This window comes from Harpia harpyja, chromosome 15, assembly GCF_026419915.1.
Source record: "Harpia harpyja isolate bHarHar1 chromosome 15, bHarHar1 primary haplotype, whole genome shotgun sequence".
Taxonomy (NCBI): Eukaryota; Metazoa; Chordata; class Aves; order Accipitriformes; family Accipitridae; genus Harpia; species Harpia harpyja.
In genome coordinates, this window is record NC_068954.1 from 20,824,391 (window position 1) to 20,845,179 (window position 20,789).

Sequence of the window (20,789 nt, forward strand, 5' to 3'; positions counted from 1 at the left end):
AAAACCTGCTCCAACTGGTATCAGGTAGTCTGTAATTTAAATATATGCATGCTTCTGAAGTGAAAAAGTCACAAATTTCAGTAAATTTTGAATCCTATGAACAAAGGCACCAACAGAGCTTTCTGTTTTTTTAATGTTTTCCATGCCTGTCTGCAGAAATTCCTATGAATAGTTTTATTTTGTCAAGGAGTTTGCAAAGGAAAGAATGGCAACAGAGGGTTATCAGGAGGGACTTGAAGCATAGGATTAAGAGTGCTATGCTTCAAAATGGAGCCTGTGCTAGCAGGAGAGGCCAGTGTGAAATTAGGTGACCTATCAGCAATACGAAAATGAATTGGAAGGCATGTAAGCATGGAGTCAGTAGATAGGTAAATGAAATAGGTTATAATGAAATGTAAATTGGTTATTATACTGTAGCTTTCCAGTTTGATTCTTGAACAGGCCCTTACATCCTCATATTTGATTTAGGAAGATTTTTCTGGATGGCATCATTTCTAATACTGTGATCAGTGAGGACTTTCTTAGAATATACTTGCATTTAGCAACCCTGCTCCTTAGCACAGAAGGGGAAATGTGCTTGTGCTAACTTCAGTGGAAAGTACATGCAGAAATGCCTTTTCAGGTATAAAACAATGTTTTTGCTCCCATCTCCTGCCCACTTGTATTTAAATCAGTGTTCACCCATATCAAACACAGTAATGTAGCTTTTAAATTCCCTTTACTATGTACAACTGTTGTGGTTTAACCCCAGTAGGCAGCTCAGCCCCACACAGCTGCTCACTCACTCACTCCCAGCAGGATGGGGGAGAGAATCTGAAGGGTGAAAGTGAGAAAACTTGTGGGTTGAGACAAAGGCAGTTTAATAGGTAAAGCAAAAGCCATACACACAAGCAAAGCAAAACCAGGGATTCATTCACCGCTTCCCATGGGCAGGCAGGTGTTCAGCCATCTCCAGGAAAGCAGGGCTCCATCACACCTAATGGTTACTTGGGAAGACAAATGCTGTATCTCTGAATGTCACCCCTTATGCCATCTTTCCCCAGGTTTTATTGCTGAGCATGACGCTGTATGGTGTGGAATATCCCTTGGGTCAGTCAGGGTCAGCTGTCCCGGCTGTGTCCCCTCCCAACTCCTTGTGCCCCCCCAGCCTCCTCGCTGGTGGGGTGGGGTGAGAAGCAGAGAATGCCTTGGCTCTGTGTGAACTCTGCTCAGCAGTAACTAAAACATCCCTGTGTTATCAACACTGTTTTCAGCACAAATCCAAAACAGCCTCAGACTGGCTACTATGAAGAAAATTAACTCTATACCAGCCAAAACCAGTACAAAAACATATGCTAGTGGAGCTATAATATACAAGAGATGATGAAATTCCCCATTTACAAGCTAATGCCAAATAGAGATGAAAATGTGGAGAAGGGAAATTTTTCTTTAGTGTACCTGTATACTCACTGAGGACAGTGGGACTCCAAGATCCATAAACAGGTTTATAGAATAGGATCTGTATTTAAGCAGCAAGGGAATGCCACTGTGTTTGCAAAAAGTCTAGAAATTACTGAAAGTAATGGACATCATCCAGTGCCTTTTCCCTTCTGAAGGAATGTATATAGAAATTGTGAGGTGTTTACGGGAAATGTTTACATATGATAGTTATGGGCTATCCACTTTATGTGTAGGAAGGCTTAGTTAATGGTAAGGCCATCAGAAAGCCTGCAGGAAGGTAATAGCAGTGCACTCAGTTCAGCCATCACCTCATGTGCACGTCCTGAGGTGAAGGAGCACTGCCAGTGTTGTTTCCTCCAAAAATTCTACGTTGGTCACAGCTCTGAGCTGCACAGCTGCATTGCTAAGCCTGGGAACAGGAAGATTAGGAAGAGATGAAAAGATAAAAATTCAGGACAGGAGCTGCCCTCTGCAGCTGCTTGCTAGAAGCAGGCAGATACCAGCACTCACACAGATCCTCAGAGAACCTCTGAGCTCCCAAACACTCAAAGCTTTCAGAAGATGATAAATGTGAGGGAAGAAGGATGGAGATGTAGATTTCCATGCGCAGATCCTTTTTCTCATGAAATATGCTTTGCTAGAAATAGATACTGTCTAAAAAACCTGTGTCATCGACCTCAGCTCCTGAAGGGAAGGTTTGCAAGTGCCACCTACGGTCAAACCTCTTGGTGCTCAGGGCTGCAGCTTGAGCCTGTGTCCATAGAACAGCATCTCACCCCAGGGTTTATCTGGGGTGGGTGTTCACATGCAGAGTGCCAAAGGGGAAGCAGCTCTATAAACCAGATGCTTTGCATCTGCAAACATGTGCTAGTGGCTGCTAGTGGCTCCTAAATTACTGTAGAGCTTTCAGTCTTTGCCTGAAGTCACATCCTTTCTTAGCGTCAGCATTTCTCAGCTTCGGCATTTAAAAACATAAAAATACTTAGCATTCGTTCAGTGAATAAGTCTTTTAGAAATTAGCTATATGGTTACAAAGGGTGTGAGAAGGCCTCAGATTATTCTGATTTTTATGTTTTGTACATAGGCTTGCAACCTCCGTTATTTGAGCTTGCCTTTGTGTTGACACAGTGTTGTGTGAGGCCTACAGATATGACAGCAGGACTTACATTACACTAAGTTGTCTGAGATACTAAATGCCAGCTACTCCTTTCAGTTCATGGAGAAATGAAAGTGCCCAGAATTTAAATGGAGGTAATTGGTTTCTAGCAGGTGTCAGCTTTTCAGCAGGATAGGAAGCTTATTTGAAATAAAACCTGAATTTTAAAAAAAGTTCTCTGATATTCGCAAATAAATGCAGAGGGGAAAACTTAGAAGCTCTATTAAACAACTGAAAATATAAAGTTATATCAGATCTGAGATTCCATATATACATATATCTATATATATATATGATGCAAGGTTCACTATGGACTAATGCAAATTAAAGATATCAGAAGGTGCATATTAATACTGTGGTTCAGTGCTGTGAACCACAGTGCAAAAATAAGATATGTCATGGTAAAATACCTTGTGTAAAAACAACAAAAAAGTAATTCATAGAATCATAGAATGCCAGGTTGGAAGGGACCTTGAGGATCATCGGGTCCAACCTTTCTTGGCAAAAACATGGTCTACACAAGACAGCCCAGCACCCTGTCCAGCAGCATCTTAAAAGTGTCCAATGTTGGGGAATCCACCACTTTCCTGGGGAGATTTTTCCAATGCCTGATTGTTCTCGTTGTCAAAAATTTTCGTCTTGTGTCCAATCAGAATCTCCCCAGGAGTAGTTTTAACCCATTATCCCTCGTCTTTTCCATGTGTCTCCTTGTAAAAAGGGAGTCTCCATCTTCTTTGTAGCCACTCTTTAAATATTGGAACATGGTGATAAGGTATCCCCTAAGCCTTCTCTCCGCAAGGCTCACAAACCCTGTTCTCTCAGCCTTTCCTCACATGGCAGGCTTCCCAGTACTTTGATCATCTTTGTGACCCTTCTGTAGACCCTCTCCAGCCTGTCCACATCTTTTTTGTCTAGCAGGGACCAAAACTGAACACAGTATTCCAGGTGTGGCCTCACAAGTGCTGAGTAGAGTGCGATAACGGCTTCTTTATCTCTGCTGGTGATGCCCTTGTTGATGCAGCCCAGCATCCCATTGGCTTGCTTTGCTGCAGCAGCACACTGTTCACTCATATTGAGCTGGTTGTCCACCAGGACCCCCAGGTCCCTTTCCACAGAGCTGCTCTCCAGCTGGGTAGATCCCAGCCTGTGCTGCACTCCTGGATTATTTTTTCCCAGGTGCAAGACCTTACACTTGTCTTTGTTGAACTTCATAAGGTTCTTGTTAGCCCACTCTTCCAGCCTATCCAGGTCTTCCTGCAGGGTGGTTCTCCCTTCCAAAGTGTCCACTTCCCCACCCAGTTTGGTATCACCAGCAAACTTCATCAAGGTACAATTGATCCCATCGTCCAGATCACTTATGAAGATATTAAACAGTGTTGGGCCCAATATCGATCCCTGGGGGACCCACTTGTGACAGATTACCAGTTTGAAAAGGAGCTATTTACTAGCACCCTCTGGGTGCAGCCTGTCAGCCAGTTCCCCACCCGCTGCACAGACCACTTGTCTAGACTGTGACACATCAGCGTTTCTAGGAGGAGGCTGTGGGAAACTATCGAAAGCCTTGGAGAAATCCAGGTAGACAATGTCCACTACTCGCCCCACATCAACGGAGCAGGTTACTTTGTCGTAGGAGGCCATCAGGTTTGTCAAGCACGATTTGCCCTTGGTGAATCTGTGCTGGCTTTTGCCAATCATTTGATGGTGAATCCATGCTGGCTTTTCCTAATCACATGCTTCATTTGACTTGTGATAGCCCCCAGGAGGATTCATTGCATAACTTTCCCAGGAACTGAAGTAAGACTGGTGGGCCTGTAATTTCCTGGATCCTCCTTTAAGCCCTTCTTGTAGATGGGGGTGACATTAGCCTTCTTCCAGTCTTCTGAGATGTCCCCTGGTCTCCATGACTTCTCAAAGATTATAGAGAGTGGCCTCGCAACAAGGTCAGCCAGCTGTCTTAACACCCTCGGGTGGATATTGTCAGGGCCCATCGATTTGTAGGGGTCAAGCTCCTGTAATAGTTCACATATCAACCCTTCCTTCACTGATGGTGGGTCTGTGTTGGCATCAATCTGGATTTTTGTTCCCAAGGCCTGGGGCCCAACAGTGCTGGTAAAGACCGAGGTGAAGAAAGTGTTGAGAACCTCTGCCTTTCCAGTGTTGTTGGTGACTAATTCACCTCTCCTGTTTAACAGCAGGCCAGTATTTTCCTTCTGTTTCTGCTTCTTGTTTACATACTTGAAGAACCATTTTTGTAGTTTTTGACATCTCTGGCCAATTTCAATTCGAGATGAGCTTTTGCTTTTCTAACTGCATCTCTGCACGCCCTGGCAATGCCCTTGTAGTTCTCAACAGGTATTTGTCCACTTTTCCATCTCTGGTATGCTTCTCTCTTGGTTTTGAGCAGACTCAGAAGCTCACGGTTAAGCCAATTGCAAGCATCCTTTAAAACACAAAGAATCCAAACTGCCATGAATTCTCAGGATGCTCTAGACTTCCGAAATACCATGTTCGTGAGGAATTTGTGTCCAGCAATTATATCTGTAGGGAACCAAAGCTTAAAAAGCACTCTTGAAAGGTGCTCCTATGCTATGTTGAAGGTAATGTTGAAAATGGTAAAAACTTTGCAGAGAGGAAATTTTTCTTGTTCTTCCATTTATCTATTTATGAAACGTGAATACTGTCAAACTTCAGATTTGTAAGAAGCTTTTAATATGCAACTCATTAAATTATTTGATTGCATCTATTTCTAGCCAGGTCTCTTGTCAAGTCAACTCTTGTCCTTTGATTTATTTGTTGCTACAGTAAGTTGACAGAGGGCCACATTTGAGTCAAAATTATTTCACTCTTAATTCTCATTGTTTCACTTTTTCCCTGGTAGGTTTTTTAAAGTCGTTTAGGGTGTTTGTTTGCTTGTTTTTAATCTGCCTGTCGCCTCCCTGCCATTGATTTATTTTGCTGTTTCCCACCTCTTATTTTTTTCCTACAAGCTTTACGTTGCAGTTTAGCAGGAGAAAGTCATACAATGTTAAGAGTATAGAAGAACTAACCAAACTCATTGCATTTAACAGTAATTACAATTGACAATGAAAAGAGTCATCATGGTGCCATTATTACAAGATGACAGACATGCAAATGTGCTGACATTTCCAAGAAGGCAAAGAGAGAAACATGGCAATTAAATGTAATAATAATATACATATAGAAGAAAAATATTAAACTAAAATCTGTGAGGTGGATCCTGCAGTACAAAGGATTTTTTTACTTAGGAACTTTGTGTTGACTCATAAGCTCGAGGGAAAAGGGTCTTTCTAAATAGCTTTTCAACGCCTTCCTCTTCCCATCCTCCTCCTCTCCTACTGCATCTGTGCTGGCCCTCTTCCCTTCTCTGTCCCCGTGGCTCCTGTTCAATCTTCCTTCTTACTTCTGCACTTCTCAGTCCTCAGCATTTGAGGTAGCTGGCCCTCAGGTATCTTCTCCTGAGCGCTGGCAGAATAGGACAGGCGGTCTCACTGGTGTTGCTTCCAGCAAGCAGCCTTCAACTCCGGGCCCTGCAGCCCTGAACAGGGCTGATGGCAGAGAAGGCGCTCCCAGTTGTCATACACACAATGTACATGGAGGGTCTGGCAGCCAAACACTAACTCACATCTACGGAGCATGTCCAAATGACAGTCTGTCAGAAGCTTATAACTCTGCCAAATCTACATTTGTTTTCATGAGGACAGCAGAATGCATCTCTAAACTCAGAGCAATACCCTGTGAAATGTTAAGTCTTGCTCCAATTCACAGACAATTAGAGATATTCACTGAACTATTGGGGCTTTTTTTTTCTCCTCAGTATGGACAAAACAAGGTATATGGACAAAACAATGGTATACAAATATATTCTGAGAAATGGAAATTTTTTTCCTATGACGTTTGGAAAAAAACTGAGCCTGGCCAGACAGCTACAATGGAAGATTTCAGTCAGATCAGTTTAAAATTTGGCAAAAGTCAGAAATTACTAAATGCAGAGCCTAATTGTTGAAAGAGTTACGCCCTTTGACTGTGGGTAGTTCTGCCAGCTCTTTTCATTACGAGCTGGAAGAAGGATGGAATAGCATTTTAATCAGATGTACAGTCTATTAAATTGGAATGCTCCTAACAGAGAGCTAATCTAAAAGGACTTAAGAGGTTTACTTACCTTGGGAAAGTCAAGGAGAAAATAACGTGAAATTCATATCAGAAAAAGCAGACTGCACAATATAAACAAGAAAAATCATTTTGCTGAGCAGACCTGACAAATGATAGCAGACAGTAATTTGTACAGGTGCTTGCAATGTTACATCTCCTTGATTTCAGGCACTTAGCAGAAGCTCTCTGGTTATAAGCCTGTCCTCACTGCAGGCATAGCCCATAAAAAAGCAGAGATGACTGGATGGCTTTTTAGATTTGAGGTGGGATGAATTTTCCTCTTGAAGTACCTTTTTTTCTCTGCTGTCTATACAAGTGCCTAAAGAAACTGTGCTTCATTTTAAGTGCCTAAGTGAGCAGCGACTGGTCACTCAATAGATCACTTGAAATTTTGAGCTGCTCAAGAGCACTAATAAGAGGTATGTAGCTAGAGATACACCTGTTTCTGCACAGGGAAGTCTCAGCCCATTTTCTCCTTCACAATACATGCCCTATTCAACTGACCAGTAAATCCACTGGTCTTCAGGTCATCTGTCCTGTTGTGTGCAGTCGGAGGACTGGAGAGAGGCTGATAAACTTGGCAGTAGCCAGCACCCAGCTCCTGGGGCACTCAGCGGTGCCCCATTAAATGCACACTCCTTCCCCAAAACTTAGTGCTAGGGCCACCTGAAAATCTTGTAATTTGCTGCAGTGCTTCCTCACTCACCAAGGAATACATGAGAGATTTTTAAACAGTTGTTGCATCACTGGGCAAGAGCCAAACCTCTTTCCCTGTTCAGTGACGATGCAGGTCAAAGCTCATTAGCACATGTGAGAAGCCCACCCACAGAGTTTCTTTGCTGACTAAGCAACTTTAATTAAAAAAATACGATGTAAATTTGCCACAGGACTAGTGTGCCCAGCTGAAGGGCAACTTTGGCAGTGCTCTTACAGTTCCAGCATTTCAAGATACATTAATCATTTTTCTGATGTATATTTATGCCCCAGGGGGATTCCTTTCAAATTGAGTCTGCTCTCAGAGCCTTTTGTAACTCAGCTTGGCCATTTTTACAGTTCTACATAATTTGTATTTTTGTTTTTCTTACCTGATGCTTGTTTTCTTCTTTTGTTATGAGGGATAGGCAAAATTAAGCTATAACACTATTTTACCTTTTAAATCTCCAAGAAAAAGCAAATACCCTCTCGTTTTCTGGGTATCATGGCCATTCACTCTATATCATCGTCCATTTGGTGCTTGACTCACCAGATTTTAATTCCACTTTAACCCTCCCCCTCTAAAATAAGAAAGTAGTTCTTTCCTGAAAGTCTTTCTGAAACAATGATCAGATATCATTAAAATAATTTTGAAAAGTTTACGTTTTGTTTTAGTCAAAATGGCTATATTTCTTTCATGGCCACTTGGGTAGTGTTTTAATTTTATTTCGTTCTGGAACAAATGCAAAGATTTGTTTAAACAGAATAAAATCTCAGCTACTTTCCTCAGCATCTTTGGAAAGCAACTTGGATTAGGAGCTGCCACTTTCTGCATTACGTCAAGCTTTTAGTCTTTTTAACTTAGATTTTCCTCCAGATTGAAAATTTAAGTGAAAGTTCTTCATCACCAACATTCAGGTGTGAGTTGTAAATGCACCAAAAAAAAAAAAAAAAAAAGCTTTAGCCAGGGAACAAGACCTAAAAAGGGCCACATTAATCAGAATTATTCTTTTCCAGTGAAGAATTCTGAAATTGAGCTGAACAGACAATTTTTTCCGACACCACACAAAGGCAGTCAGGGTTGTGTGGCTGGTGGGGAGGAGAAGAGATTCCTCTGAGAGTCTCAGCAATCTCCATGCAAAACAAAACTAGCTTGTTTGCAAAACCTCTCTCCTGGACTCGCTTTACTTCACAGCTCAGTAAGAAGCTGGGGAAAAGCCAGTCACCCTTGAATGTAAATAAAAAGAGTGCTGCGCTAGGGAGGGTTCCTTTTATCTCTGCTGGAGTTGTGGATAGAGTATTTCATCCTTTAAGGTGTGTAGCAGAATTTACTCTTGGGAATAAGGAAATCACTAAAGCTGATACCCTTCAACATGGAAAAAAATGAGTGGTTCATGGATTTAATATTAAACCAAGGAAAGGGCTACTTTGATCACTGAGTTTGATCTCTTAACTTGAACTTCAAACATTACCAAAGAGCTCAGGAGCTTAGTCATAAAAGTAAGGTTTCATCCATTAACAAAATAAAACAGTAGTTTTCACTGTGATCTGTATTTCCCTGAATTTCAAAAGGATTTACATCTGGGGCTTGTTTTGGATCTATCTCTAGTTAAAAGAGGTCCCTTGAACGTGACTTGTTCCTTCCTCTAGTCTATGGACAATGTTATTTTTAATAAACAGGAAAAGTGTTTCATTTTCTTAACTTTTTGAAAAATCACTGTGGTAGTGAATCTATAAACATCTTACAGTATTTATAAAGTTAGACCTCAGGATGCTTTTTGGGTACTCCAGGTTGAGGCACTGGTTTCTTTACATCCTGTTCATTCTTTCTTTGTAAACTTCAGCACTTCACACACCAAATATAAAAGTTACATTTTATTTGACCTTTGTCTCCTCCTTTCCCACATCTCTACTTCTCTGTTTGGAAAATGTTTTCTTCACTTGACAAGCCAAGTACAATTCCTTCAGCTTCAAGAGGGACCAGACTGCATCTGCCTGCTGAGGCAAAAAATGTATTTAACACAGCACAGCTGGAACCCAGATAACTAAAATCAGTCACCCAGACAATTGCTCCACTTGATCAATGATCCTCCACTTTGACAGCCTCTCTTGTTTGCATCTCTGAAGATAGTGCAATTACATTCTTGAAGCAGTTCAGGATTTTAGCCCACATTTATTTATTTTTAAACTAAATGTCTTGGTAAATGTTCACTAAACACTAGCTAGATGTCCCTTTCAAACTTTTCGCCCCACTAATTTTCCTTTTATTTTGGACCAATTTCACCTTATTTTCTAAATCCACTGAATATATGGCAAGGCATAGGTTGCAGTAATGTAACCGCAGTCCTAAACAAGAAAGAAAATTCATTCTTCACGTTGTGTTCAATTCTTAACAGATGCAATCACCATATGCTCTTTATCCTAAATTTGTGCATATAGTCTTTCTGCATACCTTCTAGATGATTGGGTTTCCTTTAGTCACTACTCTTCAGGGCAGTTAGGGTAAGATGTAGGCGTACGTATGGATGCACCTTACTTTGTGGAGTTTATACAGCTACTAGCACGTTACCTCTGCATTTCTCCATTTATAAAGTCTTCCTGTAAAAACAAGCCTGATTAACGCAGGCTGAACTTGCATGGCGTAAAACCCTGTCACCCCTTCTACCTGTCAGTCCTACAGGTGTATAGTGTGTATAAATATCTGTTGCATGGACAGTGCCATGCCCTGCAAAGAAAAGCTGCATGATAGGTCCCAGCCGTGCACCTCTCCATTTAGCACCCATGCCCAACAAAAGCACGTTTCCAATATAAATGATGTGTTACAATGTCAGAAGTCTCCACCAACCAGCAAAAATTGAGACCTTCTCAAATTTTAGCACATGCCTTACAGGAGGTTTGCAGCATCTGACTCTAGATCACTTTAATCTAACAGTTTAACTAATTTTTCATAGTATTTTGTAAATTATGGCAGAGGTTGGCTTTCAAGGATGATGTCCCAGATCGTACTTTTCTTTCTCAAATAATTAGAGATTGAGCCTGACAGTAGAAATTCAGCGAGAGCCGAGACACATTGCATCTCAATGAGACAAGGTGCTCATGATCAGCTGGTTGTTGATACCTTGTCTCTGTGGCAGCAGCAGCTCACAGCTCCTGCTGAATCTAAGAGGAACTAAGAGGGAGCCAGGAGGTGGGTATTGGTGCTTCTCACAGCCCCACCAAAATGCTGTAGCTTCAAGCCCTGTGGCATCCACAGTCTGACGGAGGTAAATGATGGCTCAGTATGTTTATACTGTATTTATTACAGCAGTACCCCCAGCAATGTTGTTAGAAAGCCTTACTCATTTTTTATTATGGAAAGAATACTCAACTGTGTTTATATTTTCTTTTGCATGATTTCTCATGTGTATGAGAATAATGGCAGTAGCAAGTGAGATAACTGTGATTAATTTTACTAGTTCTTTGCTGGAATGAACAAGCTGCAGAATTCCATATTCATGTAAAAGTCAGTGTAAGGTTTGTTAAATTATAGAAAACAAACCAAAGCAAGATTACACGCTAATTCCAGTTGTTACAGAAAACCTATGACAGGCATCAACTGTAGAGGCTTTAAACTTGATGTGAGGATAAGCATTATCCTTACCAAAACTACTAGCTAGCATGTTCCTCTTGGTCTTTTTTGATTTTTGAGATGTTTAAAGCATATTTTGCTTAACTCCTAAAGCACTGAAATGGCTTGCACTTGTACACTTTTGTTTGCCAGTCATGGGAAGACAAATAAAACATAGATATTTGAGACAAATAAAACCATACCTACTCCTTTTTGTCTTCTGTCTCCTTCTACCCCCCAGTCTTCTAGAAATCTTGAGCCACTCCGAGTCTCACTGGGATCTCAATTCAAGCTTTTTGGTTAACTTTACACCTCCGTGAGGTTCAGCCTTTGTGCAACAGCCCACTTCTGGTGCGATGGTGACTTTTGCCCTGTTATTCATCTTCCCTTCCCATATATCCTGCCCTCTTTTGGTTGTTCTCAACTTGGAGAAGGAGCAGTTACCTTCACGAGAGATAAATACAGTCAAGAAGATAGAAGGGAAGAGGTAGAATTTCCTTGCAGAGTAGAAGCTTATCGTAAAAGTCCTAATTTACTTTTTAAATTATTTAAAGTATTTTTAGGTAACTTAATTAAGAACAGAGCTGGGCAAAGAGGATACATATTGCTATCTTTGTCTTACTCATTTCTGAAGAATTTAGCCAAGTTAAACTGTAGTAGAACTCAATCCTCTAATTTAGGTTACTAACTTAGTATCTGCTTCATTGAAATTGTAAGTGCCTGGCTCAGGAAAGTGAGCTAATCCACTTACAATACAATATACAATTAATGGAGAGACAGGTTTGCCGGTAAAGACCTGCAGAGGAAGTTGATGGCATGGCCTGGCTTTGGCATCTTCCCCTGGTACCTCTGGAAGTTTTGGATGCTGTCTCAAATTGCATAAAGCCACAGGAAAAAGTTAGGACCTTCTGTTCATTCATGGCCTCTTCTAAGGACAGACACGTAACAAGCTAAAGGTAGTCATAGTAGTACATGATGCATATGTTAAAGCCACGAGTGTAAGGGTCAGGAAGGCAAAAAGAGGAAGCTTGTTATTTGGGAATGCAGTTGCACGGAAAGAAAACCCTTTTGGTCAAAGCCCTCCTCTGTCTGTGCATATTGTATTAGATCACCAGTGGGTAAGAACAAAATTAACCTGGCTACAGGATGTGGAAGCCTTCTGCATCCTCACTAGTAGGCCCAAAAATAGGCAGCTCTTTGCCTTTCCCCTCACTAAGTCATGACTCATTCGGGTGCCATCTTTCTGCTTCCAGTTTAGGCAGAGGACATCTGGTGCCAGTATGCCAGAACTGGAGCAGAGGTATGAGTGATATACAAGTGCCTACCCTTGCAATAGATATCTTTCCAATAGAGAGAGTGTGGGCCAGAGACAGTTGCTATTAGGCAGCTAGAACGTGGCCACCCTGTTTTGTAGAGTCGGAAAGCTTAGTAGTGCAAATATGGGACATCATTGTACCTGGTGCCTCAGGGTGAGAGCGTGATTTGGAGCACACTGAATATACTAGTAGAGGGGTAACCTCTCAGACAAGCTGAGACGATGTCTACAGGTTTAGGCAGTCCTGAAAACTAGGTGTACATAACCATGGCCTGGGAATAAGATTGGGGTTTTGGCACCAAAATTTGGATGTAGGCACGCTGAATCTCACAGTAGATTTCTAATGCTTGTGACCATCTTTTTGTTTCGTTATTCTTCTGCACTTTCAGGTGTGCAGTTCTAGCATCCAGGTTTCTTGTTGGTCTGTATGCTGTACTTATGGGCTGTTTGAGGGATAATTTTATTTTGAGGGATTCCCTAGGTTGTCATCAGTCAAGACTTTTAGAGAGGAAAAGGCCGCAGACCAAGATGAGAGTAAACTAACACAGTTGTTACAATGCCCAGTGATGGCAACTCCTGAAAAAGAGTGAGGACAAAATACGAGGAAATTCATTAAATCAGTTGAAGGGATGGATACAAAAATGAAGTCAATTAAATGATGCAGAAACTTTGCTTATACTGTTATCTTTTATTCTCTTCCCTGTGCCAATGATTTTTTCCCAAAACGGCTAATCTTCTCCGCCTTAATCTTCCTCAAGGCTCCGTTTTGACACTTCAAGAGGACAGTTGTTTAAGGTCACACAGTGAGTCCATAGCAGAGCTTGGAACAATAATCTGGCATCCTACCACCTAGGCTACAGTGGGAAGCTACTAGATCGTGCTATTTCTTGATACTACTAGTATTGTTTTATTATACATCTCCTCAGTAACAGACCTGTATAAAATATTGAACACTGATTCTTTTGCTGAGGAAGGGAAAGGTTTTTTTAGACATTTTTCTGGGAAAAGTTTCCTTTTTTGGATGGCTGCACTTGATAATAGTAGCCCAGGCTTTTCAGAGAAACATTTTCAATAATTAAACATTGTATTTATATTATAGGACTTTATTTAGTAGGAAGTTGGGTCTTTACTTACATAAATGCTTTTAATCAAAGATACCACATTCCTCAGACATTTGTTCCACATTACAGAGAGATTATCTGAGTATTAGCTTAGAATTTTATGTGCACAATTAAAAATTGTACAAAAAAATAATCTTCCCTTGGATCTGAAGAGGAAATATAAATGTGACTGTATGCAATGAGAAGTACGTGACGTTACTCAGTTTCAGTGGCTATGAAACGTTAGATGTTGAAGCAATAGGGAATTGCTTAATAAGTTTCCAAATTCCCTTCACTGCTAAAGCTTACTCAGAATAAGACTATATTTTTCCGTTGTTAAATTAGATTGAGTATGTATTTTCTCTTAACCTGTGATAGTGCAACTACATTATAGATGTGATTTTGAAAAAGGAGATATTTTGGTGTATACAATTATTTATAAAATAGTGAGCACTGTCTGATCATTACTGTATTTTTACAATAAAACCTGCTAAGACTGCATTTGCTATCAAACTGGTTTGTATAATGTAATTAAAAGCTTAGTATTTTGGCAACATGGGAGACAAGAGATAACTGAGTCTACATCCATAAGTGTAACAGATATACATTATAAGAGACATACATCCCTTACCAAGGCAAGGTCATTTTTATGGGAATTACTTTTCTTGGGCTTCAACAGAAAGCCAACACATAGTTACAGCCATTTTAAGAAACAATTTAGAAAAGAGCAATTTAGCCAGCTCAGTAGGTGATATTCACAAAGAAAAGCAGTTTGTAAGAGTTAGTTAGTCATTTGGATGTGAGAGGTAGCTCATGTCCCCTTCTCTCAGCATTCAGTTCCATGTTTGAACATATGAATTAAAAAGGGTGGGAGTTCAGAGCAGGGACATGTAAATTCAAAGGGGAGTATTTACACAATAACTGTTTTTAAAATCAAACTTTTTAATAAGAGCATTGCGATTTAGAGCTTCCCTGGCTTATAGTTTTAAAAGATATATCTGACTTCTATATTAGCTGTCTATACAAAAAGAATTTGGAAGAAAGAATAAAACCATGAAATCACTACTGGTAAGTCCTCTTTTTTCAGACTAACACAGTCTTTCAGTGCTAGGCAGTGAAGATAAACTTTGTCTCTGATACTATTTTTATTACAGGTTTGGATTACAGATTTATTTTCAATGACCTATCAAAATTAACAGGCTTCTTACTGTTCACAGTTTATCAGGATGCCCCAGAGCTACTTCGGCAATGAAGAAAGCAAAGCTGTCTGGAGAACAAATGCTAACAATAAAGCAGCGGGCCAGTAATGGTAAATTTTTAATCATTACCTTTTTAACTATTACTTCTTTGTAAACTAAAGTTATCATTACTCTCTTGGATTTTTTTCCTGCATGTGTAAATCTTTGTATAAATAGTGAATTCACTGTCAGTAGAAGTGAAACTGGGTTCTATGCTGTGGAAATCTGAGCCAGCAGTAGAGTGGTCAGACTGATCTGAGTTAGTTACATCTACATAAATCTAAAACACTAGAACATTTCAAACTAGAATATACCATTAGAATTTTCTGGTTCACATCTCATTCATTAAAGGTGGATAGTTGGTCTTATATTGTTGCAGGATTCAGAAGAGAAAAAGGCTTGATTTCCAGAGTGTCAAGTCCTCATGAGCTCCCCTGAATTCATTTGGAGCTGTGGCTCTGTAACCTCTGACACATGTAGATGGCCTTGTGCCACTTCATCTCCAATAATCTGCAATCCTTCCTGGGAACCTTGAGTTGCAGGGAAGATGATGAAAGTACCTTGGATGAAAGTCAGGGTAGTACCCTGATTGTTGAAGTGCAGTAAAAGCAAAATGTAGGTGCTTCAGTTCAAATAAGTAATGCAGAAAAGGCTTGTCTGGGAGGTGCCGATGTCCTGAGTTTTCTTGGAAAACTTTATGTAGTCACTTAGTCTGTGACTGTGCATGCCTTCTTAACTCTTGGTGTTCACTGTGAGAGCCACAAAGCATTTCAACACAGTGCAGGAGGCATTTCAACCTACATTGCCAGCACAGCTGGAGAAAGCATTGGCTGTCTTTGTTCAATAGCTGGTAACCAGGGAGTGGAAGATGTGGATGTAATTTTCTCTACAACCCGGGAAGTACTGAGAACTGTATCTGCCATGCCCACGAAGAATGCCTTAAGCAGTGGTATATGGATATTTTGGGTACTTAGGGGAAAACACAGCATCTTTCCTATTGGAGTTAGGCACTGTGGGAAAAGGTATGCAAGATTCACACCAGAGTAAGAACAGGAGAGTGGGAACACCAGTTTCTTAAGCTTTAGGAGTTCAGACTTTGACTTGAGAGAAAACAGGTCTATCTCTTCCCAGGACTATTTTATGCTTTGTTATAGTAATTAAAAGGATAAATAAACAAAACCTTTACATTTATTCCTGTCTGAATCCTTAAAAATGCAGGTACCTTTAAAATTCTATTCTCTAAATGTTTATGCCATAAAAACTCAGAAATCAATTCCATTTTGCAAATTATTCTATATATCATTGTTTAATAACACCCTTCTGAACCATGAAAATATTAAAAGCAACAGCAGAATCACAATATATCCCAGTACATCAACAAAATTTCACTGTGTTGGGAAAAAAAATCTTCTGAATTAGTTACAAATTATTTTGACAACACTGTAATATGAAGAGATTAGCATGTTAAGATATTTTCTTCAGAAGATCTAAGTGGGCACAGTCTTTCAAATAAGTTACATATGACAGTGGAGCAGAATTTGTTGCTGCAGGTGCATTTCTTGTAATACAAAGTTAAATCAGTACATAGAAAGAAGAAGGTGTGTCTTATTGATCCTTTAGGGACTTCAACACTGTCGCTGAAAAATTACTGCAATTTTTAGAAGTAGTGGAAAATACATTGTTATAACTTCAAAAGAAAGTTTGAAGAACACTTCCTCTTACTTTTTTACTTTAATACTTTTACTTGAAATAAATTTATTTTCAAATATGGAAAAAATTAATTCACTGAACTCTGATTTAAAGCTTAATTATTTTAACACCCCTTTTATTTTTACATCACCAGGTATAGAAAATGATGAAGAAATTAAACAGTTAGATGAAGAAATCAAAGAACTAAATGAATCCAACTCCCAGATGGAAGCTGATATGATTAAACTCAGAACTCAGGTAACAGTTTTATGAAGCCCTAAATTCAGCTGCTTTTTCTACATGACTGATTAAAAAAAATATAGGAAATATATTGTTGGCTTTTATGTTTCTTACATACTAAGATTTCTGTCTGTGATTTGCCATTTATAAAATCAGAAAACAGTATCTATTATGCAATTTCCACATCAGTTACCAGCATTAAAAAAAAAAAAAAAAAAAAGGCTTAGCAAAATATATTCTTTAAAATAATGGCAAAAGCATGACCTGTCATGGTCAGCTTTGTATTTCCCCTTGATAAGGCTATGCCTTTCTAATAGCAGTTAAAATATTGTGCGACATCATGGTCATTAACATAAGTTACAAGGTGAAGGATTCCAGATGAACAGCATGGCTTTTGCCAGGTCTGTCTTACAGAGGAAATTCAGATAGGGAGGTGAATACCTGTTACACTTCACTTCATCATGGGGTACACTAAGTGCAGCTGTTGGCAGCAGTAGTGGTTCCACAGATCCAGCTTAATTCCTTTTAGGTTCCACATAAATCTGTTAGGGAAAAAAAAAAAGGAAAACCTAACATTAGACTACTATTTAAAACCTCATTATTCAACAGTCCTAAAACTGGATGGAAAAAGCAAAGGAAAGAAATAAATTGAATTATTTCCCTGGCATTTTCAAGTGTCCAAGATGATAGCTTCTGGTGCTTTTTTCTTCACATGATTTGAGCACAGACACCAACAGTGAGATTCACCATAGTTCTCACCATTTATCAGCCTTTAGTCCCATGGTCATAATCACCCAGTTGATCTTGATGGAAAAAGAATAAACCATTCCTTGCTACTTCTTTGCTGCTTGTGGAGAAGAGTGCTATGTCCATTGTCCTCTTCCTCCTCTTGTATACTCATAAATAAAAGGCAGGATCTGCCTCTTCAGCTTGGTTTTTCTTTGATTTCTAAACCTTAACCAATTTGATATTGAAACCTCACTTCTATTTTTTGCCTGTATTTAGGGCTTTGTTGTCATTATTCAGCCTTTATACGATTTGACTTATGTTTTACACAGTTTTCTGATGTGCCCAAATATAGCTGTAGGGTAAAGAGGACAAAATCTGCAAGAATGTAAAGCAAGAAGAATAACCAATGGCAGGAAAATTATATGTACTTATGTTGGAGGAATTTGGTCCTAAGTTTTGAATGTGACAGCTTCCAATCTGCCTTATGTTTTCTTTTGCTTAATACAACGCTGTAGGTGCTGTTCACATACAGACTGATTTAGGTGAGATTTTTAAAAATGTGAAGCAGTTTGGCCATTATGTGTACATTAGGTAAATGCTCCTGTTGTCAATAACTTTCTGCTTTTTTAATTTTATTTTTGGCCAGATGAATAAAAAAAAATGAAGCCATGATAACACTATCACAGGCATAAAACATGTATTGCCTTTCAAAGATTTAGCTAGGAATTTCACATCAAGTTTTGATCTGAAATGAGTACGGAACCCATACTTCAGTGCTCTCAGTTCCAACTTTCATATCTCAGACTAGTGCCATTGCGTGTGTTAGAAATCAGATTAGGCACTACCTGGGACCGCTGCATATTCTTGGTAAAAAAACCTCAGCTGATGATTTTACCATCAAGTTGAAAGGATGCTTTTGACACCTTGGTGCCAGAGATTTAGAAAAAGGGTAGAATGACTGGCAATGACACATACTGTCATTAAAATAATTAATAGGAATCCAGAAAATAGAGCTACAAGAGACCTTGAAATGTTATTTTGTCCACCAGTCTTCTTCCCTTCCTACTTCCCAGCTCTTCCCAAACTAATCCTGACAGATGCTTGTCTAACCTATTCTTTACTTCCTCCACTAGAGATTCCACAGTCTCTGGGCAGTGTGGTCTAATACTTATCTGTTCTAACCCAACTAGCTACTGATGCCTGTAGAAAATCCTAGCTGAGTCAAACTTCACAAAAATTCAGAGGCCTCAGTTTTGAATTCATACAGTCTTCTGAAGATAAGCAATTTACATTTCCAACACGTAGAGAGTTACATCGTAGTCATTATCAATCTATTAAGAGGATCAAAGTCAACAGTCTCCTTTATTTGCAACAGTAAAATTATATTGAACATTACAAAATGTTTGCTGATAAACCTTTAGAAAATCATTGTGCAACCTAGATTTCACTAAGACTTTGCAGGCGGGGAGTATGCCGTGAGAAAATAGTGGAAGTTCTGTGAACACCAGAAGTAGCAACAGTCTTGTTTGATATGGATTTGCATCCCATATGACTGTAAGTGCCAGCACAAGTTTTTCCTACAACAGGAACTTCCCTTCCGTGTAGAATCTTTTATATTTAATAAACTGAAAAGTCATGCTGCAGCCTTTTTCTTAGCCAGAGCATTCATAAGACTCCTTTACTCACCTGCCTTTTGCTTAAGACTTTGAAGAAAGTATTTTTAATCTAAGATCTTCTAGTAAATTTGTTCAAATTTAACATGCAAGTCCGAAAGTATGAGAGGGGCAGAAACACGTAAAGGAGAGAGGGGGAAAGAAAAATCTGCAAATAACTGTGTCTCATACAAGCAACAGGTTATCCTGTTTTGAGACTAGATACAAGTAAACATTCATTAGTTTTAGGGTAAAATGTGGGGAGGGAAATTTCAGCCTTTAAGCAAGTGAATACAATAGTTAAGTATGCCAGTTATCTTAAGATACTACAGATGTGTACTAAATGCAATTTTGAGATATGCTGATCAGCTGCCACTGTATTTGCAGATAGCATCTCACATGAAAAAAGATCTATTCAAGTAGCAGTGCTTAGCTAGCTAGAAAAATCTATAAAACGTCAGCTCCTACTTAAGCTAGTGTGAGGCAGCAACAGTATGCCATACTGAACGGGGCCTTCATTGACATCAGACTCTTCACTTTGGTCTGTAATATAAAAAACAGTTTTTAGGGTAAATATCGGAGCATGACAGACTCTAACAAGCACCTATGAAAGATGTTTTGCATTTGCATACATCAGATATAAACAAGCTCTCTGATATAAACAAGCTGAAAGCAAAACAAGAGAGGAGGTTGTGTTTTCAGTTTCAAAGCTGAAGAAAGTATTTTGCCTACTGTAACATGTTGTGGAAATAGCTCAGAATCGATTAACTGTGACAAAACGAAGCCCCTGCAATACTGACAGCTTGCATTAACTGCTATATAAAAATCTGTAGTCAAAGTAAGAGATACTTAAAGATCGTTTTATGTAGCCACATCACTTGTCACAGTTACTTCTATCCACTAATGGGCTGTATTTCCATAAGGAGACTGAAATTTTAGGTCCAGAATAAAACTTGAGACATCTAACTACCTGATTGTGCCAACAATTTCCTAAAATTTACTCACCCATGGTCAAGTTAATATTCACTTAAGAACCTTTTCTCCTTCAGCCTGCTACTACCACACAAACCTCCAACCTTCCCATCAGCATTTAAATTGCATCAATTCTTCCCACAGTTCACTGTCTGCCGGTGAAGAAATGGATAAAGCTCATTTTGAGAATTCAAAACCTTGTGTTCTTTGGCATTTTTTCCACTTCTCTGGCATCTTTTTTTGCCCTCTCGTCAAGACATATTTTAACCTACACACACACAAAAGCACACTGTAGACTTTGTAATAGATGTTAACGGTTATCATCCAATGTGAAAAGTAAGGACAGGTCTACAGAGAAAAGTGTAGACAGATATGAGTGAGCTCTGCATGTGCTATCCTTATAGCTTCATTAGCACAGTGCTCTGCACAAGCTTGGCTAAGTTGCCTCTCAGCAATGCTTTTTAGCTCAAGCAGGGCACCTTGCAAGGTCAGAGCTAACTTGTGTCTGGTCACCTGGGAACACAGGCAGAGTATACGCTCAGTTGTCTTCACCTGTACATGTCGTCACGCCCCAGAGACCCACTCTCCTGGCTATGTGCAAATTTTCTTCAGTTCCTTTGGTTTTGCAAGTCATTGTATGTGTTAGAAAACTTGCCGAATTTGTACATACATTGCAATAACATGCAATTGTTCAGCTTCCGAAAGCAGCCCTGTGAATTTGCATGGAATTGGTTATACTTACAAAGAGCTAAACACTGGCAGCAAGGAGCTGTGCATGCTTAGCTAAC

General features: G+C 39.5%; 1 protein-coding gene across 17 annotated transcripts in view; it reads left to right on the forward strand.

Annotated features, from left to right (window-relative positions):
• MYT1L (myelin transcription factor 1 like) overlaps positions 1-20,789 on the forward strand; it is a 315,937-nt gene that overhangs the window by 291,473 nt on the left and 3,675 nt on the right. For all 17 annotated transcript variants that reach the window (XM_052809716.1, XM_052809720.1, XM_052809717.1 and 14 more), the window contains 2 exons: positions 14,699-14,790; positions 16,563-16,666. In XM_052809716.1, coding sequence (XP_052665676.1) covers positions 14,699-14,790; positions 16,563-16,666 — 196 coding nt within the window. The remainder of the gene's footprint in view (positions 1-14,698; positions 14,791-16,562; positions 16,667-20,789) is intronic.